The sequence below is a fragment of the Protopterus annectens genome, chromosome 11.part0, assembly GCF_019279795.1.
Source record: "Protopterus annectens isolate FY-2018-M chromosome 11.part0, PAN1.0, whole genome shotgun sequence".
Taxonomy (NCBI): Eukaryota; Metazoa; Chordata; order Ceratodontiformes; family Protopteridae; genus Protopterus; species Protopterus annectens.
The window spans coordinates 1038840841-1038866095 of record NC_056745.1 but is presented as its reverse complement, the minus strand read 5'-3'; the positions used below and the strand labels follow the sequence as shown (position 1 = coordinate 1038866095).

The 25255-nt window shown below is 40.9% G+C and overlaps 1 protein-coding gene across 1 annotated transcript in view; it reads right to left on the bottom strand.

Moving 5' to 3' along the window:
- The window catches only part of CELSR1 (cadherin EGF LAG seven-pass G-type receptor 1), a 2549932-nt gene that overhangs the window by 425284 nt on the left and 2099393 nt on the right, over positions 1-25255 (bottom strand). The window contains exon 16 of the mRNA XM_044088384.1: positions 16419-16520. Coding sequence (XP_043944319.1) covers positions 16419-16520 — 102 coding nt within the window. The remainder of the gene's footprint in view (positions 1-16418; positions 16521-25255) is intronic.

Genomic DNA, 25255 nt, shown 5'->3' with positions numbered 1-25255 from the left:
CTCAAAGTAATCACTCTATTCTCTTTCTAAAGCCCTGCACTTGCTCAGCTCTTATAAGGAAACACTAACTAACTAAAGCACTACACCCTCCTTGACTTCTCATAAGTATTAGGCTCCCGATTGGTCCTTCCTGATCAAGTGAAAAATCAGTTCCCTTCCCTAATCTGATCAGTAAAAAAACAGTTCCCTATACTAATCTGGTATGTCCAAGGGTCAGTTTCAAGGTTACTCTCCAGTCCAGCTGGTGAATCTGGGAATTTTGATGGCAATGTTACAATTGCCTTATGTACACAGACAACCCTCTCCTCCTTCCAACAAACTCTAATACATGTGAGAGATGCAATTACACAGCCAAACTGGAGGCAGAGCTCTCTCAACCCAAGACTGGCACAGTCAGTCAGGAGGAAAAGGCAACTACCAACACCACAAATCCAGTCTCACACAGACCTATTGCATCTGCATACCCAACACATACACACACAAAAACATACTCGGAGGCTCTAAATAAAAACCTGCCTAAACAGCAAAGACCTAAGCAGATATCCAAGCAACAGCCACCCCTCAACAACACCCACGAATCACATATCTCACAAAATCAGTGTGCCTCACAGTCACAGCCCTTAAGGCCAAACAACACACCAAATACACTTGTTATAGGGGACTCTATTGTCCGGCACACTGACGTCCCACTCACCAGACTGAACAAGGAGAAGGTCACTGTAAGCTGCCTGTCAAGTGCCAGGATCCGCCACATAACGCAAGCACTCAGGTCACTAAAAAGCAAGTACAAGTATGACTCCATCATTGTCCATGCTGGTGTGAATGACCTGAGATGTACCTCCCTGGAATACATGAAAAGAGACAGAGGAGCTCTCTGACCATGTAGCCCAGGCTGGTATGACCCTGACCCTGAGAAGCATCTTGCCCTCACCAAGAATGATGCCACATTATAAAGACAAAATGATCAGTTTCAACAAATGGCTAAAGTATTGGTGTCATTCAAAGGGGATCCAGTGTCTGTCAGCCTGGGATGACATGCTCGGCAAGCCACGTTGCTTCGATAGGGAAGGCTTGCACCTGTCACCCTTAGGCTTTCGTATACTGGCCAAAGCTCTTGCCACCCCCATAGTGCCTTTTTTAGGCAAGGCTCAAAGGACAAACCCAGCTCCATAGACAACCCAAGGATAAAAAAACTAAAGGTAATGCTACTCAATGCCAGAAGTCTAAACCTCAAGATGCACGCACTCGAGGCTCTCCTCAATATGGAGAAAATCGATGTCTGTGCAGTACCAGAAAACTGGTTCAAGGCTCCTGAGAGCACCCCAGCACTACCAGGTTATAACTCATACCATGCGTTTCGGCCCCAAAACTCGGACTGAAGCACAAAAGGAGGGGGAGTATCTATATTCATCAAAGATACCTACACCTCCAGGTTAGTGGCACTGCACGAAGCATAGGAAACCATCCATGTGCAACTAACAGCGGGCAAAACTGCCTTTCAGTTTGTAGCCTGCTACAGAACACCCTCCCTGTTACAGGAACCCCACTTGGCATTCCTGAGAACACTGGAGAATATGAAGGTCTCTCCAAACACTATGTTATTGGGTGACTTCAACTACCCAAGCATTGACTGGGAAAACTACTCAAGCCCAAACACCCTCGCCCAACGGTTCCTTGAATTTATACACTCTAACGCAATGGAACAACTGGTCACCACTCCCACAAGAGGGAACAACATATTGGACCTGGTCATCACCAACATGGGGACCCTATGTTCCACACCAGAGGTAAACCCCTCATTGGTAAGATCAGACCATAAACAAATTTCCCTGGACATCCATATCCTGTCCCCACCCCCAGCCAAGGAAATCACTGTAAAGAATTTCTCAAAAGCCAACTTTGCACTTCTGAAGACTGAGGTGGAATCTTTCAAAGCCCCTGGGCCAGAGGATAATACAGCCCAATCCGCAGAATCCTTTACAAATGCATTCTATGAGCACCTGCAGGAATGCATGGATCGTGCTATCCCAAATAAAACCAAGACTCACTCCTCCAAAAACAGGAGACCGGTCTGGTGGACCCCGGCCATAAATAAGCTATACAACAGAAGGAGGAAGCTACTACATGACGGAGCAAAATCCCAAAAAGGGAAGGCATCTCTGATGAGTATTAGCAAGAAACTTTGATCCCTCATAAAATCATCAAAGGCCAGCTTCGAAAGAAAAATTGCCCTAGACACTAAAGATAATCACAAGGCCTTCTTTAGTTATGTAAGGAACATGGGCGGAAACTCCCAGATATGCTCTGAATTGTTGCATAACGGTACAAAATATACCGAACCTACAGACATAGCCAACATCCTGGCAGACAGATTCAGCGCAAACTTCTCTCCCCCCTTCCCCCCCAAAGAAGCAAATGCCTATCCCAACTGAATGTAACCTCCTTGACATCACAGATGCACAGGTGAAAGCTGCCCTCTCCAAAGCAAAAAACACAGCATCTATGGGACCGGACGGTGTCCCAGGCTGTGTCTTACATGAGCTCCAAGAAGAACTGAACCCTCACATTAAGTCACTGTTCAAACTTTGCCTTACTACAGGATATGTACCCAAAGAATGGCATACAGCTACAGTGGTCCCACTCCACAAAGGTGGTGCCACAACGGACCCCGGAAACTATCGCCCCATAAGCCTGACTAGTCTGGTCTGTAAAGCTATGAAGCGTATTATCATGGAACTCATAAACAAAGACATTGGGAGCCTCCAGACACTGGACCCTACTCAATTTGGCTTTGTTAAGGACAGATCTTGCCTCTTAAACCTAGTTGATTTCTTTCAATGCCAAGAAATGTACAGTTATCCCCTTTGGGAAAATACATGTATCCGTGAATTACCACATAGGTGGCAGTACACTAAACACCGAAAGTTTGATAAGAGACTTAGGGACACAGGTGGACAGTGGTCTCACCTTCGATAACCACATTGCCACAACAGTCAGGAAATCCTTCTATGTGGCACACCTCATCACTAAGGGCTTTTCATCCAGAAAAAAGGAGGTCATTGTCCCACTGTACTCATCCCTCATTAGACCCATTATAGAATACAATGCCCTGTTTGGTATGTACCTCTCAAGACATCTGCAACAACTGGAAAGGCCACAGAAATACCTCACTAAAAGAATCACAGGCCTAAAGTGGATGCCCTAGGCTGACCGCCTTGAAAAACTCCAGCTATACTGTCACATATCGTCTACTCAGAGGTGATCTTTGCTTAACATACAAGGCCATGTCAAACCCATCGCTGTTGGACATGCTACACTTAAAGAAATCCCAATCCCTCAGAGCCACACGTTCCAGGGATCTAAACCTTGTCATCACAATAAACAAAACATGCTGGAGGGATAGGTTCCTGACCCAGAGACTCCCCAGACTATGGAATAGATTGCCCATACATGTCAAGCAGAGTGCCTCTTTGGTCCTCTTCAAAAGGAACCTTGACGATTGGATGGGAGAAAGGAAATTCACCCCAGGGATCACGTCAGTCGCCCTGCTAGACAGGGGTCCAGGGAAGTAAATAGTGTGTGAAGAAATAGCCAGGGAATTATTATGGCTAGGCTTGTATAGGCCCTAGGGCTGATAGCCTAGTACCAACCTATGAACCTATGAAACAGTTACCAAAGCCAATGATGAGGGCAAGGTAGTCCACACAGCCTACCTGGACCTCGCAAAAGCCTTCGACACATTACCCCACCCGGGCATCATAAATAAGCTTACCAGCTTAAATATCAACCCCTATATCACAAGATGGGTTGCAAACTGGCTCAGAGATAGAACCCACATGGTCAGAATTGCAGGTGCCATGTCCGAATCCAAACCAGTTACAAGTGGCGTCCCACAGGGCTCAGTTCTGGGACCTCTCTTGTTCAGTATATACTTCTCTGAGGTTCAGGCTAACACGGGGGGATTATGGCTGACAAAGTTCGCAGATGACTGCAAACTGGGGGCCATAATCGAATCTCCTGCTGACACAAGCATCCTCCAAAAGGGTCTCACAGAGACGGATGCTTGGTGCCAGAGCCACAGCCTCAAGCTAAATGCTAAAAAGTTCATAGTCATCCCCTTTGGGAAAAACAAGGTGCCCACAAATTACCACACAGGTGGTAATCCATTAAGTACAGAAGAAGTAATTAGAGATTTGGGGACCAACGTAGATAGTAATCTCTCCTTTGATAATCACATTGCCAAAGTGGTTAGAAAGACCTTCTATATAGCCCACCTTATCACAAAAGGGTTCGCATCTAGATCAAGAGAGGTCATTGTGCCCCTCTGCTCATCACTCATCAGGCCCATAATTGAATACAATGCCCCTTTTGGGATGTACCTTACCCGACACCTGCAGCAACTGGAGAGACCCCAAAAGTACCTCACCAAGAGGATCATGGGCTACAAACAGATGTCCTATGCAGCTCGACTAAAGAAACTCCAGCTCTACTCAGTTGCGTACCACCTACTCAGAGGCGATCTATGCCTGACGTACAAAGCCATGTCAAACCCAGAATTAATGGACATGCTCCATCTCAAAAAATCCAAGTCCCTTAGAGCTACACGCTCCAGGGACCTAAACCTCAGCACAAAAATAAATAGGACATGCTGGAGGGTCAGATTCATTTCCCAGAGGCTCCCCTCACTCTGGAATAGAATCCCAATTCATGTTAGACATAGCCCCTCGCTGTCCCTCTTCAAGCGAAATCTGGACGCGTGGATGGGAAATCGCAAATTCACCCCTGGGATCTCTTCTGTGTCCCTGCTAGACAGAGGCACAGTAAACTAATCTTAAAAGGGTACCTTCTGTGACCTACTTTGCAGAGGCACAGTAGGCTAATCTAATAGGGAGGCGGAAGCCAAATACATTCTGGCTAGGCTTATAAATGCCCTAGGGCAGATAGCCTAGTATCTACCTATGAACTCATGCTACCATCTACTAGCCAAAGACATGCTGCTTAGAGTAATATGATATTTAGTGTAAGTTTATTTATTTAGGGATCACAGGTGAATAAAATATAACAGAGCTACTCAGCCTGATCAAGTATAAACTCCTTTACTGCACTTACAAGTGTAATATTTATTAAGCATTCTTGAATTTAAAATGCACTAAAGTATCTTCATACAAAAATGGTAGGGCATTCTTCAGATTAAAGAGTAAGGAAAAAATGTCGGAGTGCAATACAATGCACACATATTTGCAATCGACTTAACATTTAACTTTCACATATTACTGAATGCTGCACTGAGACCACAGCAGTACTATTCAGCACCAGCTGCATCTTTTTTCAGTAACAGGAAAACATTATAATCCACTGCCCTTCCTGTTAAATTACAGTTCCAACTTCCTGCTGTACTAGTTTACACAACCTGTATAATTCCCCATATCATACAGAAATGGCAGCAACATTCCTTTCTTGATAATAAACCATTGAACAAAGCAGCACTGCTAGAGAAAATGTGACCTGGGAAATGTAATTTGCATTGAGTGAAATTATAAATAAATGTCAGAGACTGAAATGAATTTTAGACAATGGAATATATACTCATCAGTAGGAAAACAGTTTTGCAATTAAAGTGTGTGTGTGTGTGTAAGGGGTGGGGGGTGCACTGCAGGACGCTGCAAGACTCCTTTTTAGATAGCTGTAAAGGCCTGTAACATAATGGAAGGGAAGATTAAAAATATCAGCGAGGTGGAGGGGACCCCAGTGCCTTTTTTATTAAATAATAATAAACTTTCCGATCTTTCCATTCTACTGTATTTATTTACTGGAAAGTAGTCTTTTACATCAAGTATTAATTTTACTTTTTTTTACTTCATTACAAGGGTATGCTCCAGATTTCTTTTGAAATGCAAACTTCATAACTGTATACAATATTCCATAAGTGGCATTATCAATAAGTGAAATTCTTGGACATAAGATTTCCCTGTTGAGTTTGAGGATTCCTCCCAGATGCTGTTCAGCCACATACATACCCTACACACCAGCTCTCAAGGATAACCTTCATTCCAGATTCAGACTGAGGTGCAGTTTTTGATCTGACAACTAAATATAAAATACATTAACAATTGTAAAACTGTACAGGCTATTTTATAAATTAGAATGCCAACTTTTTCTACAAAAAAAAAAGTTGTGTAAGTAAACTTACCATTACATAGATGATCAAATGATCACTCCTGCAGGAGCTGTAGCTATAAGGGTTATATCCTGTCAAGGATATAACAACTGGTCAACTTTTAAAGCTTTTGGGCACCTTCCACATGTTCAAACTGTCAGGCAGCTTGAGCTGGGCTGGCTAAAAGACAAGTTTGTGTGCCAAGCTCTTCAGAGCTTTCTTGCCAACAGAGAGAGAGGGAATCTCAGTACTGAAAGGTCAATGGCTAGGAAGTGCAAAAAATAAATTACCACACCCTAGCCTAAACAACATACCAAAAACAAGGGGGAGGGAGGGAGCACCCACAGCAGCAGTGATCATCTAAACATCTAATGTTGTGGCAAGTTTACTTACACAGCTGTACTAGGTTCATCATATTGATCACTACTACAGTAGTCTTAGCTATATGGGTAGATTAGCTTACTACATTTTGGGAGGTTGAACAGAACAGTCTATTATCCCACTGGAGAATGGCCCTAGCAAAGTCTGATCTAGATCTAGTGTGGGAATCATGCTTATAATGCTTTATAAAAATATGCACACAGGAACAAGATGCTGTTCCTATAATACTTCTAGAATCCAACCCTTTCTAAAATGTCATAGATGAAGCCAAGGCCCTGGCAAAGTGGACCTTGACCCTGCCTAGAATTGTTTTATTGTGGTGAGTATAACAAAAGTTAACAGCCTTAGACAACCACTTTGAAATAGTATGTTTTAACACAGGTTGTCCCTTTTTCTTACCTTCACAAGAAATGAACAAATGATATGACAGATTTACTTCTGTCAGGAAAGTACCCAAGTTGTCTGTCTACATACAAAGTATGGAGTACCCTTTGTCTGTTATTTTGGGGTTCAGGAATGAAAACTGAGAGATGGACAGTTTGGCTTAAAGTAAACTCAGATACCACTTTAGGCATAAAAGAAGGATTAGTTCTAAAAGAAACCCTGTCCCTGTGGAAAAAAATAAGGTAGGGTTAACTCACCATAAGAGTTTGCAACTCAGACACTATTCTTGCAGAGCTCAGAGCAATCAGTAAAACTGTTTTTCATGTTAAGAACCTCAAGTCAAATGGAGCGAGTGTTAGATTCTCTAACACAAAATTAAGATCCCAAGAATGGGCTTGTGGTTTTCTTGGCAACCTCTTATTCAAAAACCCCCTTTCAAAAACGTTCTGACATGAGACTGCATTGAAAGCGGAGGATCCATGGGCAAACATGCTGAAATGGCTTAATAAATTAACCTTGACACTGGAATAAGAAAGGTCATAGGACAGTAACTCACACAAACATTGTAAAACAACTACCCCTGAATAGGTGCTGATTATGTTGTTGGCACCAACTACAAAACCCGTTCCATTTGATCTATGATTTTCTAGTAGCAGGCTTGCCTGCCTCCAGTAGTACTTGCTGCACATCCTCAGTGAACAGGTACTTACAAGAATTAAGACCCTATCATCTAGACAGTCAGCTGAAATTGATGGATAAGGTGCATCAAACAGCCCTGTTCCTGTGTAAGTCTGTGAGGAAGCTTGTGATAATGGCCACTAACCAATTTGAGAAACCCAGTTGCCACAGAAAATGGGAGTCACCACAATGACTTTAGGGGATTCCTTCCAAATTTTCAGAAGTACCTTGGATAGTAGTTGAAAGAGTGTAATAGCAAACAGGAGCATGCTTGTCCACAGAAAAGAAAAGGCATCTCTCTCACATTCTTGCATGGAGTCCTGGAGCAGAATCATGCTAGTTGGGTGGAAAACCATAGAAATAGATCTAGATATAAATTTGTTTTTTCCTGTAGAAGAAAACTCATTGAACTATGGTGTCTAGTGGATATCTCAGAAACACAATCCTGTCAGAAAGAGTCAGGAAGGACTTTTGAATGTTTTCTTGGAATCCCAGCAAGTGTAAGAGATGCCTCACCCAAGAGAAAGAGGGATTCCTGACACTGACTCTGCAAAGATGAGGAAGTCATCTAAATATGAATAAATATGGATACCCTGGATCCTGCAATGAACTATGATGGGAGCTATAGACTGAACACTCTTGGTGCACTGGATAGTCCAATGGGTATGGCAGGAGACAAAAACCTGATTTGAGGTATCTTCTAGGTAGTGGGGGATGAGGGTAGGGTAGGGGAGGTGCAGCCCAACAAGTTGAAGTCTTGTGAATTAGGCTGGCGTCATATCCGACAACCTGGAGGTTGAAGCCAGATTGAGTAGACAACATCATATCTGGTTCTGTCACTCCCTAGGATAGTATGTGAAGAAGTACAGGTGGAAATAAGAGAGTCTGGTCTGGTGGATGAGGAATTACCCTCTGGAAAGGAGGAATTTCCTCCTTTTGCCATTTGTAACCTTGATGACTGATCTTTAAAACTCATTTCTCTGAAACTATCTGTTGTCAAACAGAATAGTGGGGACTCAGACTTTCAGGAAGACAAAAAGGGGTGCCAGGTTGGGGGGGGGGGGTTAAGTCTCTTAAATAATCATTCTGACTTATGGGGCTGTTTTTAGTTATGGGAGTTTCCAGAATTCTTCTTGGAACCCCCTTAACATTTCTTCTTAAATGTCTGTTTACCTGCATTTTGCTGAAACTGTTTAATTCACTTCTTACCAAAACTGAATGAGGAGTTAGATAAGCCCTTGGAAATTTTGGAAAAAGAGGGCTGAAAAATCTTAGAGACTCCCTGTATCAGCTTATGCCTTTCATCACACTTTTTGATCGCCTCTGCACCAGAGAGGCCAAAAACTAAATCTCTATCCAAAAGAATTTAAAATCTCATTTTTTGCCATAATTTGGTAAGTTCTAAGAATGCAGGCATGCAAACTTCCTCAACACAAGGGCCATAGCCCATGAGGAAGTACCAACAGAGTCATGCACACACTATATACAATGAATAGTGACTTGAACAATGGAAGAAATTAAATTATTTAAAACAAATTTTTCTTCACAAGAAGAAACTGCAGACACAACATTCCTCATACTTTCACAACTAGTCAGGACAAACCTTAACATGCGAGTCCGACAATTCAACATTTTGAAAATCAAAGTTGCAGAAGCATACACTTTTTTTCCCATACTTATCAATAACATTCCCATCCTTAACAGAAATGATAGTACTGGAATTAACTAAGTGTTTAGCAGTAGCAGGATTAACTAAAACTATACCTGCTGGGTAAAGTTTGGGAAGAGTGTATAAAAAACTTAAATGATTATGGAATAAACTTCATACATCCTGTCTGACTTTTTAGGAACAGCTGGCTGACTGTCAGGAAAATTCGGAGGTACAGCAAACTGGAGGGATGGGTGTAGGTCCTGGAAATTCCTCCTATAGCAACTAACAGTATTTCCTGAGGGATCAAGGAACCTCAATGTTCAAACACTGAAAATACTGGCACATTCTGAAAACAGTCTCACAGAAAGAGAAACCTCCACAGGGAGAATCAGAAACTCAGCACTCCTCTGAGTTCATAGGTTCATACGAGGCTATCTGCCCTAGGGCATTTATAAGCCTAGCCAGAGTGTGTTTGGCTTTCGCCACCCATTTTAAATTAATTTTGCTATGCCCTTTTTCGAGGTTAGTATACTGTGCCTCTGTCTAACAGTGACACAGAAGTGATACCCGGGGTAAACCTACAATCTCCCATCCACTCATCAAGATTCCTCTTGAAGAGAGTCAATGAGGGACTCTGCCTAACCTGGACTGGGATTTTATTCCAGAGTGAAGGGAGCCTCTGGGTTATGAATCTGTCCCTCCAGCATGTCCTATTTATTTCAATGCTGAGGTTCAAGTCTCTCGAGCATGTAGCTCGATGGGATTTGGATTTTCTGAGGTGCAGCATGTCCATTAATTCCAGGTTGGACATGGCTTTATACGTCAGGCACAGATCGCCTCTGAGCAGGCGGTATGCCACTGAGTAGAGCTGGAGTTTCTTTAACCGGCAGCATATGGCATCTGTTTGAGCCCTTTGATCCTCTTGGTGAGGTACTTTTGGGGTCTTTCCAGTTGCTGCAGGTGTCTGGTAAGGTACATCCCAAAAGGGGCATTGTACTCAATTATGGGCCTGATGAGGGATGAGTAAAGAGGCACGATGACCTCCCCTGATCTAGATGTGAATCCCTTCATGATTAGGTGGGCTATATAAAATGTTTTTTTAACCACTTTGGCCACGTGGTTGTCAAATGAGAGATTGCTATCAACTTGGGTCTCCAGGTCCCTAATTACTTCTTCTGTACTTAATGGATTACCACCTATGTGGTAATTTGTGCGCACTTTGTTTTTGCCAAAGGGGATGACTATACACTTTTTGGCATTTAGCTTCAGGCCATGGCTCTGGCACCAGTTGTCTGTTTCTATTAGTCCCTTTTGGAGGATGCTTGTGTCGGCTGGAGAGTCGATTATGGCACCCAGTTTGCAGTCATCTGCGAACTTTGTCAGCCACAGTCCTTCCGTGTTGGCCTGTACCTCCGAGAAATATATACCGAACAAGAGAGGTCCCAGGACTGAGCCTTGTGGGACGCCACTTGTAACTGGTTTGGAGTCTGACATGGCTCCAGAGATTTCTAACCATGTGGGTTCTGTCCTTGAGCCAGTTTGCAACCCATCTAGTGACATAGGGGTTTATATTTAAGCTGGTGAGCTTATCTATAATGCCCGAGTGGGGTATTGTATCGAAGGCTTTTGCGAGGTCCAGGTAGGCTGTGTGGACCACCTTCCCCTCGTCAATGGCCTTGGTGACTGTTTCAAAGAAATCAACCAGGTTTAAGAGGCAGGATCTGCCCTTAACAAAGCTGAACTGGGTAGGATCCAGTGTCTGTAGGTCCCCAATATCTTTATTTATGAGGTCCATGATGATCCTTTCCATAGCTTTGCAGACCAAGCTAGTCAGGCTTATGGGGCGACAGTTTCCAGGATCCGTTGAGGCACCACCTTTGTGGAGAGGGACCACTGTTGCTGTACGCCACTCTTTGGGTACATATCCTGTAGTAAGGCTGAGATTGAACAGTAGTTTTATGTTTGGGTTTAGCTCTTTCTTCTTGGAGTTCATGTAGGATGCTGCCTGGGACACCGTCTGGTCCCATTGATGCTGTGTTTTTTGCTTTGGAAAGGGCGGCTCTTACCTGAGCATCTGAGATGTCAGGGGGGCAAGCACTGTGCTGGGATAGATATTTGCCCTTTTTTTTGGGGGGGGGGGGGTTTGCGCTAATCCTGTCAGCTAGGATGTTGGCAATGTCTGTGGGTTCGGTGTATTTTTTGTCATTTTGGACTAATTCTGAGCATATCTGGGAATTCCCACCCAGGTTCCTAACATAACTAAAGAAAGCTTTGTGATTATCCTTAGTGTCCTCTGCAATTTTTCTCTCGAAGCTGGCCTTAGACGATTTTATGAGTGCCCGTAGTTTTTTGCTAATACTGATCAGAGATGCTTTCCCTTTTTGGGATTTTCAGAAATCCCAAGAGTCTGAATCAGAAATCTGTGGAGAAAACCCTTTATCTGCCCCACCATACTCCTGTCCAGATTCTGAATCTTGTATCTCTTCAGGAAAGGAAGTATCCCTCTTTCCTTTACAAGAAACTACCTTACAAGAAGGTTCAAAATTCTGAATTAAACCCTGAGCCAGACTCAGTAAACTACTCCCATTTAAGGAAATTTGAAGAGAAGTAGATACATGCTTAGTTTTCTGCTTTTTTGACAGGGAAAATGAGGGCAAAAATGTTATTAGTGGTCAGCAGCAACCTCCCTAGTGATTGGCACAACATTTTGACATAATAGGAATGGTTTCCTGGTTTCTTGTCCTAAGAACAACAAAAGTGTCACTCCCTTACCACTGAGGAAATCCCAAGAGCAGCAGAGGACATGGCTAAACCCCAGTCCAGAACGGCTGCAGGTGGTACACCAGAGGGATTTGGGGAAAAAGATGTCTGTTCTGAGATACAACAAATGGCCTTGGCAGAGTTATCCACCAGTAGCTGAAGTAAATTGCTATCCTGCTGTGCTGGCAAAGGCTGCTTGCCTAACTTTTTGCTTTTTGTGGCAGGAAGAAGGATCGACTGTGGGACTGACAGTTTGTTCCATGGTCAACCCAAAAATGGTGCTTCTTTCCCAGAGAAAAACAAGCAGCAAATGCTGGTAAAAATAAAAAAATCTTTAAAAGTCACTTTTTCCCCAGACAAAAACAGTAAAAAGCTCTTTAAAATACTATGCCAAGCCCCACAAATAAACAATTTATCCAGAGAAAAAATGCTGTTCAGTTATTTTAAACAACTTTTAAAGTGACAGGAAAAACAGCACTATGTCTAAAAGTACAATGCAGTCTCATGACAGTTCATTAAAACACAAACTCCTACTTTTAAAATAGCCAGAAGAGAAAAATATAAATAATAAGCAAAATTATTAAATGGAAGTTTTTCTCCCAAAGGGTACTTATTAGCACAGCACACAGCACAGCAAAGGAATAGCACAAGATGACAGTTGATTCTCAGAAGCCGATGAAGAGCTTACTGTTTGGCATCAGTAAAGCTCTTAAGGGCTTGGCACCTAAAAGCTTTAAAAGCTGTCTGGCTGTTATATCTTCAGCAGTAATAAGCCACATAGCTAAGGCTACCGCAGCAGTGATCAATAAGATGAAAATCACCACTTTCATTTTAGTTCTGCAACTCAAAAAGTGTATTCAGTGCAGCAGGTAGGACTACACATAAACCACAGTGTTCTATCAGTGTGATCGCCTGTAACTTTAAAAGTTATACTGAAAGGTTTTGTAGAAGCAGAAGCCAAAGGACACACACTACACTGCTTGGATCTGTACATATATATATATATATATATATATTTTTTTTTTTTTCACTCACTGATTTTTATTTAGTGAAATAACAGATGGGATGCAGCTTACAAATGTATCTCACTGCTGAAAAACTGATTCCTACTAACATTTTGAGGACTGAAACTGCAATCCTTAGAAAAATGAGACAAAGTACAAAAATGGAATAAGGCATATAAACTAATTCTAAGGTAGCAGTGCCTTAGAGTATTCATCTTACTGCAAGGTACAGTAACCTCAGAGATAGTAACTGTAAGTAGCAGGTGTGTGGGGACACAACCCTCAACATTACTGTAATAAAATATTTGGTTCTAGTAGTCATCCATTGGCTTGCAGTTTTGTTAGTTTAACTGGTTTGTCTTTTGGTTTTAATCAACATTGGGAGTGCCAGGGACACTTGGTAAAAAAAATGCTTTAACGTGTTTTTTTACTGCCTGTTCAACTGGCCCAATAACTCCACTACTGGTGCCCAACTGGCCCATTCATTTTTCCTCCTAAGGGACTCAGTCTAGGTCTACTGGGTGAGCTCCTTAAGCCCCCATGGATCCTATACCTTACTAGGCCATAAGGCAGGGCAAAAGTCCTACAACCAATTCATCCCTGACAGAGCTCACCAGCCTCACTTTTCAAAGTGAAAGTTGGGCTCATCCCCCTTCCTAGAGCAGCAGCCAAAGGTTATTTATTCCCCAAGATCAGCTCAACAGTTAAGTCCTTCTTGCAATGTGTGGGTTGTATATCACGGAGCAAGTCAGTCAGTCAAGTAAATCTCTCCTACCATCCCTGGAGCATCTATCGCTTCTGGCAGTTCTGCTGAGTTCACACTTGCTGCCCGACCTTGGGAAATGTGTGCACACCTCCACATACATGTCAGTACTGCTTCCTGCTACTTGCATCAGCACCAAAAGGCACCACATGTTAATTTGTTCGATACTTCATGGGTGTAGCAACCAGTGCACTTAGGTGCCACCCAAACTGCTGACCAAAGCTACCTGCCTGTCCTCTGGATGGGTGAGCTGGCAACATATATTTCCTACATCTTCCCTGACCTGTTCCCTCCACTGCCCATGCAGCTAACTGAAAAAGGGCTGTCTGGACCACAGTTAGGGGTCCATCCATCTGTGTCAGTAAGCAAATACCATTATAGTAACCTTTCAGATTTCCTGTATTTTTTTTTTTATCAGTCATACTTTATTCTTCATACTGATACAGAGAACATAAAAACACTACTATTAGTTCTAACTTTTTTTTTTTATTATGCAAATATTTGGCATTATGGGAATGGATGTTACTATGATGTTGAAACTGCTCATTTGGTTGCCCTTAATTTAGTTTCTGTACAAAAAAAATAGTGATTGCCACTTAAGCATCAAACCATTTCACTTAAATTGTGAAATAAATTAAATTAGCCAAATTTAAATATGTAGGTGCTATAGGGAATGGAGGGTAACCCTGACGGCTAGCCAATCTTGGGAAGGGTTAACAATAAGCAATGAAAAGGTCGAGCTCTTCACTGGGACTTACTTAAACACAGTAACACAGCAGAAATTTACTGAAAAAAATAAAGGTAATGTTCAATCTTCAAAGAGAGAGCAAAACAGCAAAAGTGACAAACTACCTTCTGAACAGCTGTTGATCCATTACAGCACAGATGTCGGTCTGCCTTGAGTTCTAATGTATGACCTTATACCCAGATGGATTACTATCAAAATACTGAAGTTCAGTAACATGACAGGCAATTGATCAACACTGATATACACGACAATGGTAAGGCCGACATGGAAAACACTGACAGTTTAAAATGTCGGAAATAAGGCTTACACTGCTCGTTTCTCAGTCTACTGACAGGGAGCATATCTACAAGTGGTAACTGTCGACATTTACATTGAAAATACATTGTCGATATTGCCGTTGCAATCATACAACCTTCTTAATATTCATGACTCAATTAAATGCGTCAATGTTGGGATTTTGATAGTAATCCTACCCAGACAAGAGTTTTACTGCTGCTAAAAGCAATATATGCTTCATCCAGCCTTTCTCAATGGCCCAGAACTGAGAGAGAAAGGGTTGAGAATAAACAGCTAACAAGGGTGGGAAAGATAGGCTAAAGAAGACGAACAGTATAAAAGCTTGAAGTATGAGATGAGAAGGAATGTCTTTGTTGGAGGTTTGTGTGGATTTGTTGGCTGTTTGCTTTTCACAAGTGATGTAATATAATTCTAGGAAGGCAGTCAAGAATGGATGCAACAGGTGAGAAGAAAGACAGACAGTGACAGAACAGCTGTGAAGCTACTAACATACAGCCCACAGAATTAAACTCACCATTCAAGGCACATTCCTTTCACTGGCTAAACTGTATGATGTTAGCACCTGTGTGGAATAATGCAATCCATACAACTTGTAGAATGCATCCAGCTGCAACATGAAATGTATAACAAATACTATATTCTACACACATTTTCACCACACTATATATGCTGTGTCCACAAATCAAGCATACAAAATAGTGTTTGTTTTTTCAGGGGCCCTGTAAATACGTCTACTGTACTGGGTTCATACCTAGAGATAAGCTGGGGTCTGTGGTCAATGACAAAGACTAAAAGCCATTAGATCTGTTTGCATTTTCCCCTCTCATGTACATGTCTATCTCATTTTAAAATCCACTCAAAGTTGTATGAAGAACACGTACAATGGCATTCTACATCAGAGCTTTAGTAGGTGCTAGGATAATAAAACTAATGCCTGTAAAGTTACATAAGAGATATAAAATACATCAGTCTGGTAAGTCATTATCTGATGGCATTTGTATCACACATGATGAAGCCGACAGACAATTCATATATAACATGTCTTAGGTAAAGCAACAAAAACTACACAATACCTCCACCCTCACCCATAACAATCAAGAGAGAAAAAGGAAAGTAATTTATCTAATTTTATTTATTTTTTAACCAGATAAGTGAACCATTTCCAGCCACAACCCGAGTCAGAAGGACAAAACAGAAGAACACAATTATACTAACGATATCACATTTTACAAGGCTGTCTGTTGTAGAATTAATTCTGTGTATGTTTGGGGGAAAAAAAACAACATACCATAATTCGTTGGTCAAAATAAAGTACTTGATTACTGATAAATGATTACAGATTAAAGTACAATGCTATAAATATGAATAAATCTAATATGAAGAAATTCATATACAGAAAGAGGATACAAAAACACAGTGAAATAAATATTGAAAATCATGCATGTTAAGTTGCAAAACAGAAATTCATTTGAACTGTGAAAAAGGACAAGATGCATTATGGCAGAACATTCTAATATCCTACTGCTTTTGATTATAATTTCAAAATTATTGGGGGTATACAAGGTTAACATATTCTTCCACCTAGAGTCACTTACCAATTGAGCCTTTAGGACATGGCATGGCTGCTGGACGTCCAAACTTTGTCCCTGGCCACCAGATGTCAGCTTCAAACGCCTTTGGACATGCTTCATAAATCACTGTAATTCAATTTCAGAAATATTTTAATCAACAGTATACTAACACTGATGAATTCAAAATATACTCTAAACAGAAAAATGATGCAAGTAATAAGTATTCTGTGTTACATAATTATAATGTCCTTTTTTTATTAAGGATAGTGAAATAATGAGTTACAAAATATATCTATACAAGTAAGGAAATCTAACAACTCAATATAAATATAAAATAAGAAAATGCTAGCATTTGCATTATTTTCCATTTATACTGAATTTTATTACCAAACGTTTTTAAAGTGCATTAAAGCCAAATTCAATATTTTTATATGCTTTCTGTTTCAATGCAAAAATTTAATTTTTCCTTGCTTTTGTGGAGCTTTATCCAACTCTGTGGCTTTTTATAGCCTGTTTGAAATCTAAATGAGCCTATTATATGAGCAAAATGGCATTAATTCAAGCAACACTCTTCTGCCTGCTGATACTGACTCTCTTAAAGCTTGTAAATCACAATGCAGTTGTCTTTACTCTCATCGGACAGAGTTTGAGATGACTGTACACATTAAAAGTATATAACAAATATTTGTCCCCATTCTGACTTTTCAAGAAAAAAGCTATGAAATGGAAGAGATTGATTTAAAGAAACCTTAGAGGCCATCTTTAGTTGGAAACAGCACACTTCAGAGACTATCCAGAGAAAGAGAGAAACATTTTCATCTTACATTATACAGTTCAAGGACACAAAATGCTTTTGTGATACTGTCAAAATTTATGATGGCCCCACGTCTCTGACACCAGTAGAAACGACTGGCTATATTCTAAAGGTCATGCCTTAAACTGGGGGTCAGCCTCAAGTTCCTCACTCAAGGGAAAAAATGGTGCAAAATCCTAAAGATTATGTCATTCTGTTAAACTTCACAGAACTGGAAACCAAGACCTTTTGGGCTAGCAGGGTACAACTACAAAAAACCTAGAATGTTCTACCTAAACCATGGTGAAACATTACAGAAGTAACAAGATGGCTGTGAAATGACACTTCCAATTGATCTTCTTGAAAACCCTTTTAAACAATGGACTTGAAGCACGAAGTAATAGAGCTGTTTCACTATAGGTCAGAAAAGAGGTGTGTACTGCTCTATTAAATTTCATTGGAGAACTGAAGCCTCGTATTTGACTCGTGATGTTTTAAATAAGAGGAAGTAATGGAAGACTCTGACAGGCTAGGAAAAAAAAGGCTTGCCTCAATTTTTGCCTGGTACTGGTTGTTTAAGGAGGATGAGTGATCTTTCAGAAATCTCTTTCAAAACAACGGAGTTAAGCACAAAGTAAGAGCCATCTCAGTATAGGTTAGAAAAGAGGTTGCCATGTTTCATTAAACTTACTGGAGAACTGAAGCCTCATATTCGATTAACGGAGATAAGTAAGAGGTAGAGAATAAAGGCTCGTTGTAATTCTTGTTTGGTATTGGTTGTTCAAGGAAGTTGATTATATTGTTGTTTTTAATTGGATTTCCTCTTGGATTAGTATGGAACTTACTTCCCGGTCAATCCTTCAACATGATTGGCCAAAGGCATTTTAAATAAGGAAACTCAGGAATTTTTTTCAGAATCTGAAGAGGGCTTTATGCTGAAAGTGCTTGTCTGTTACCTGAGTTATCAGATGGATTATTCAATAAAAGTGTTAACGTTTGTTTTTCTATGGTGAAATGCTCATTATCCTTTGAAGTAACAAGGAGGACAGGAAAGCACATGTGAGCAGGTACTTCCACTGTACTATCTACTTGTCAGTTCCACTGGAGAAAAATCTACAGGGAGAGAGGAGTATTTTCTTGATCTGTGAAGATTTTTAGCCTCTGTGCCACACAGGTAGTCAAAGAAAGCTATGTCAACTGTCGTCAGGATTATGACATCCAGCATTAGGTTTTGACACTGTGTCACTGTGTTTTTAAGATGGTTGTTTTTCCTGGACGGTGGACTGCCAAGTACTAATCCTCTCATGGACCTGCACTTTCCTGTACAAAGATTAGGACACTACCTTCCTCAGTTTGTTCATATGACATACTACTGACTGGGTGCCCTGTCTAATTATCAGCATAGCATTCATGGTTATGCGAAAAGGATGGACATGGCTGTGGTGAATACGTATTTTAAGAAGAGGGTGGAGCATAGGGTGACGTACAAGAGTGGAGGAAGATGCTCACAAGTTGATTATATACTATGTAGGAGGGCCAGTCTTAAGGAGATTGGAGACTGTAAGGTGGTGGCAGGGGAAAGTGTAGTTAAGCAGCATAGATTGGTGGTATGTAGAATGACGTTGGTGATCAAGAAGAGGAGGAGGAATGTGAAAGCTGTGCCAAGGATTAAATGGTGGAAGTTAAAAAAGGGTGATTGTGAAGTGGAGTTTAGGGAAGAGTTAAGACAGGCACTGGGAGGCAGTGGAGAGTTACCAAATAGCTGGGTAACTACAGCAGAACTAGTAAGGGTGACTGCTAGAAAGGTGCTTGGTGTGACATCTGGACAGAGGAAGGAGGACAAGGAGACCTGGTGGTGGAATGAGGAAGTACAGGGGAGTATACAGAGGAAGTGGCTGGCGAAGAAGTGGGATTGTCAAAGAGATGAAGAAAGTAGACATGAGTATAAGGAGATGAGGCGCATGGCAAAGAGAGAGGTGGCGAAAGCTAAGGATAGGGCATATGGAGAGTTGTACCAGAGATTGGACACTAAAGAGGGAGAAAAGGACCTGTACCGATTAGCTAGACAGAGGGACAGAGCTGGGAAAGATGTGCAGCATGTAAGGGTGATAAAGGATAGTGAGGGAAAGGTACTCACAAGAGAGGAGAGGATGGAAAGAGTATTTTGAGAGGCTGATGAATGAAGAGAATGAGAGAGAGAGAAGGTTGGATGATGTGGGGATAGTGAATCAGGAAGTGAAACAGATTAGCAAGGAGGAAGTAAGGGCAGCTATGAAGAGGATGAAGAATGGAAAGGCTGTTGGCCCAGATGACATACCAATGGAAGCATGGAGGTGCTTAGGAGAAATGGCAGTGGAATTTCTAACTAGATTGTTTAATGAAATTTTGGAAAGTCAGAGGATGCCTGAGGAGTGGAGAAAAAGTGTTTTGGTACCTATCTTTAAGAATAAGGGTGATGTGCAGAGCTGCAGTAACTACAGAGGGATAAAACTGATTAGTCACAGCTTGAAGTTATGGGAAAGAGTAGTGGAAGCAAGGTTAAGAAGGGAGGTGATGATTAGTGATCAGCAGTATGGTTTCATGCCAGGAAAGAGCACTACAGATGCAGTGTTTGCTCTGAGACTGTTGATGGAGAAATACAGAGAAGGTCAGAAGGAGTTGCATTGTGTCTTTGTAGACTTGGAGAAAGCATATGACAGGGTGCCTAGAGAAGAGTTGTGGTATTGTATGAGGAAGTCGGGAGTGGCAGAGAAGAGAGTGGTACAGGATATGGTAGTGTGACAGTGGTGAGGACTGCAGGGGGAGTGACAGATACGTTTAAGGTGGAGGTGGGATTACATCAAGGATCAGCTCTGAGTCCTTTTTATTTGCAGTGGTGATGGACAGGTTGACAGATGAGATCAGACAGGAGGCCCCGTGGACTATGATGTTTGCAGATGACATTGTGATCTGTAGTGAGAGTAGGAATCAGGTTGAGGAGACTCTGGAGAGGTGGAGATATGCTCTAGAGAGCAGAGGAATGAGGGTCAGCAGGGCTAAGACAGAATATATGTGTGTAAATGAGAGGGAGGGTAGAGGAATGGTGAGGATGCAGGGAGTACAGTTGGTAAAGGTGGGCGAAGCTTAAGTACTTGGGATCAACAGTTCAGAGTAATGGTGAATGTGGAAGAGAGGTGAAGAAGAGAGTACAGGCAGGGTGGAATGGGTGGAGAAGAGTGTCAGGAGTGATTTGTGACAGACGGGTATCCGTAAGAGTGAAAGGGAAGGTGTACAAGAGTGTAGTGAGACCAGCTATGTTATATGGGTTGGAGACAGTGGCATTGACAAAAAGGCAGGAGTCAGAGCTGGATGTGGCAGAGTTAAAGATGTTAAGATTTGCAATCGGTGTGACTAGGATGGATAGGATTAGGAATCGGTATATTAGAGGGTCAGCTCATGTTGGACAGTTTGGAGACAAAGCAAGAGAGGGTTTGGACATGTGCTGAGGAGGGATGATGGGTATATTGGGAAAAAGATGCTAAGGATGGAGCTGCCAGGTAAGAGGAATAGAGGAAGGCCTACGATAAGGTTTATGGACGTGGTGAGAGAGGACATGCAGGCGGTTGGTGTGACAGAGCAAGATGCAGAGGATAGGAAGAAATGGAAAGAGATGATCCAAAAGCCGAAAGAGAATGATGATTCATGGTTAAAGATGGCCTTCTACAACTTGAAAAGAATAACCTATGAACCTATAAAAATTTATGTGCAGTCTTCTCTCCATAGGCATCTAAGAAAAGTAAACTACACATAGTCTAAAGTGAACTCTGTATCCTCCCAATGAGGAATCCATTGTCAGGACTTGGTTGACTTTTCTGGCCAAAAGGGACAAGCTACATCAAATTGAGACAGAGAGAGGTCCTGCAGGCTAGAGACCACCATGAAGACACTAATACAAAATAGAGGTAGAAAAAGATGTGACAAGCCTGTAGCTTCAGGACGCAAGCAAACTACAGTAGTAATCTCATATCAGATGTGTGGACTGATGGAGATCGTGTCTCTCCTCTGACAGTTCCTTAAGTTGTTAGTACAAGACAGTCTGTGAAAGGGTTGGCTGGAAGAAATCTGATGGTCCATAGATGCCCATGGCACAAACAACCTTCACACCTGCCTAGGTGACTGCTCTCTCTATCAGGTTTCACCCAAGAAAATGGTCACATTGTCACTAATACTGAACAAGTGGTCTAAGACTTACTGAAGGGGGCTGATAGTCAGCAGGCGGAGAAGCAGACGCATGCAGAAGAAAGAAAAATACTGAGATCCAGTCCAGAAAATGAACTATTCTGCTTTCCCAGGGGCAACAGATATATATGAGAAGTATTCATACCATGATGACAGTACTCTAAGAGCAGGAACAAACCCTACACTTGAAAGTCTGGGTAAACCAGCTAGTGATCCAACAGATAACTGAATGGGTGGACCCAAGCAGCTCTAGACAGTAGCTGACAGTTATTACACCCAGTATCCACCACTTTCAGTGGACATTTTTCCCAAGATGTTATGAAGATGGAGAACCAGCCTATTTTCTCCACCATCAAAGTTTGGTAAAATTAATCCTGCACAGTCAGGACTGTTGAGTGAGACGGGAAACCCAAGCTGTGCATTTACACAGTGTGAGGTGAACTATATGTAGGAAGAGGAACCTGATACTTGAGAGTTTTGTGATGCTGAGGTAATCTCTTGTACAACCCTTGTGACTGTCACAGGGATGCAGTACAAGTATGGAGTTTAATGTGGTACTGAAGGATTTGTCATGCTAATTAAGTCTCTCATTCTGGAGATGGATGTCTTAACAGAGTAAGATTTTGCTTGTGGAGAATCTAAAAGCCTCTGTTTCAGCTCCTAAATCAAACATATACATTCACACAAGGACCAGTATTCCCCTTCCAGGCTTTGAGGCACAAAAGATCTGAACCAAAACCACAGGTGAAACTAATAATAAAACATCTACTGTTGTGGTGAGTTTCAAACAAAATTGCCCTGTTTACTCACTGGAAGAGAACTGAAGCAGTACAGTAAGCCCCTGTGAAAAAGAAACAAGTATTGCATGTCTTCCAACACCAAGCTAGTACACTATGCTCTTCTCCTACAGTGTACGTCAACCTTGTACTGCTTGGGAAAGGGATGCAGAAATATCCAAGTAGCAGTCTCATGCATTCTTTGGGCTGATATTTGTGAAGAAAGCTGCTGCCCTGAGAGAATGTGCTGTCACTGGATCCCCAGGAACTTTTCACTGCTGTCACAGCAAAATATAATACAGCCAGCCATGTTTATATTAACTTAAATTTTGCTGACTGGGTTAACCTTGCTGGCCAATTGTCCACTTTCACAGGAGCCCTGGGAAAATACAGTACAAGATAAATGATAAACTATACAAGTTACAAATGCAGCATAAGAATAAGAAACAGTCGTAAGCAGTACAAACTGCAGCTTTAGGGTAAAAAGGGTGTGTAGATAAAGTAGGTTGAAAAGGTTGGCAATAGAATTTTAGGTGAAAAGAAGATTTATAATAACCAAGTGAAAGTGAGCTGACAGCAGTAAACATGCAGAAATAAGATGACTAATGTTTCAAAGGATTAAAAAATAGTATTAGAAGATATGATATAACTAGTTGACAATGTACTTTGGGCAGAATAGGTTTACAGCATAGAGGGAGTTACATGAGTGTTTGAAACCTATTGTGTAGCAAAGGTCTATAGGAAGTGACGTAGCTAGGAAATGGCAGGGATATTAATCACCAATTTGGGAATATTTGTTTTATTGGAGGACTTCAGAAATCTGTCAGCTGTACAGACTAACAAAAGTGAAGAGAGTGAAGACCATTTTTGCTATGTATGATTATATGTATGAAAGTAAACTGACTACATTTTACTTTATTAAAGAGGGGAAACCTGACAAGTTTGTTAAGTATATAACACATATGGATATCTTCAATAGGGTGAGCAGCAAATTAATCTATCTTGTAGCATGTAGCTTCTAACTTATGAAAGGTTGCTTCATTGATGTTTCCAGTGGCAGACATATCATAATAATAATAGTAATGCAAGTAGCATTAGTGATCTGCCTAATGTCTTTTTCACCGATGGTAATAAACAGGTTTGAATATAATACAGGGCTCCAAATCTTTTACGTATGTCAAGAGCCATGTAGCTAACATGATCACCAAAGGTAAGATTGCTACAGATGGTTATACTAAGATTCATGTAACAATCCGCTATTGGAAATGTGGTGTTATTTACAGGTATGGGAGTAGATGGAATTTATTTTGGTTTTATGTCAAACATGAGAATGTTTTTTTTTTTTTTTTTACCAGCTGTTAGTTTACATTTAATCAGTTGTGATATTAAATTGTCAAGTGACAAATCAAATTGAGAAGTAAGATAAACTAAATGTTGCGTAATCACCATAATGCAATAACTTTAGACTACTTGTAAAACAGTGAACAATAATGGTCTCAAGATACTTCATTGTGGTACTCCTATGTTGGGCTCAATCCTGGTAGATACAGATGAGTTCCAGGCCACTGATAGATATTTATTATTTAGGCAACTTGTGAACCAGTTTATAACTGCAGTTGGGGAGCCCAAAGCTTGTAACCTGTATAAGCAAAATGTTGTGATTCACTACATAAACTACATAATTCTGTGTTTTTTATAATGACTGCATATCTAAATTTATTACCCTGTGCCTTAACTTTATATTGTTAACTACAAACAACTTTTTGAAATATTTGTACTATATCTTGCATATGTATTAACTGTGGAGTTTTTCTCCCTGGGTCTACCCTGATAAAGGGCGACAGCTCCGTTGGACTAACCTGCTCAAACAAATGTCAAATAAATAAATAAATCAAAGGCTTTTGAAAACTCACTGAAAAGGCCGGAAGTTGTTCTGCTTTTATCACTTTCTGTAGCAATGTAGTTCCTAAGTTTGACTAGTTCATTTAGGGTACTATGACCAAGGGAAAAGTCATGGTGTGTTCTAGTCAAATTGTTGTGTAAGGATAAATATTCCACTACATTAGTATGAACTACCCTTTCTAATTGTATGTGTAGTGGATTAAGAATGGAGAGAAGTCTATAGCTTTCTACTTTTTTTACCAGTTTTAAATAAGGGATCACTCTGGATTATTTCTTGATAGTTAAGTACAATATCTTATGTTAGATTTCTAGTAATAATATTTATTATTACATTATTATTATTATTATTATAATAAATAGGGGATATGCAACTTTGTTACATTTTTAGAAAGGCTGGTGGAAGTCTATCCTATAAATGAGGTTTCAAAAAAGCAACAGACAAACTGAATAAAACAAAAAACTGGGGTCTAATGAAGTTTGTTATTCAACAAATGAAAAGCACTTCACCATATTAAAGTTTATAGAAGGAAGATTTTGCTAGTCTCCTTCCGTTTTTTTTCCCTATAAATAAGGTTTCTTTGAAAATAATTTGCCTTCTTTTACAAGCGTAACAGATACAAAATGCTGCCCCATTAGCCTGAACTCTTCAATCAGTCTTAGTACCTGAAATGCCTATGTTCATTGAGAAAATGTGGAATTCTCTTCCCTTTAAGCTAAGGATTAGGACAGAAGACCAGGAGATGGACAGTACAGCCAAGTGGTAGCTCAGAAACTTTTGGCAAGAAAGAAGGTTGGTATTACAATTCATTTTGCTTTAAGAAATATAAGGCTGTTTTCACACAATAACTAATATTTTTGAAACTGAAGTGACAGACACTAAAAATAATGCTTCCTTAACAAACATTTGAATGTTACACTGGTTAGTATTTCAAACAAAAAATAAGGTTCCCAGAGGGTGGCATTGTCATTCTTGGGAATTTCAAGTGCAGCATCTCTTTATAGAACTGCTTAACCAGAGAGTATCAGAATAAGGAAGGATCAAAGCAATGACTGAAAGCTGCACCCCAGTGGAGACATTAAAAAAGATGTCATGCAAAAAGATCTGTCCAAACTGAAGAACCTTATGCTTCTCTCTCTCTGCGAGGTTAACCTCCCAGAAGCACACCGGGAGA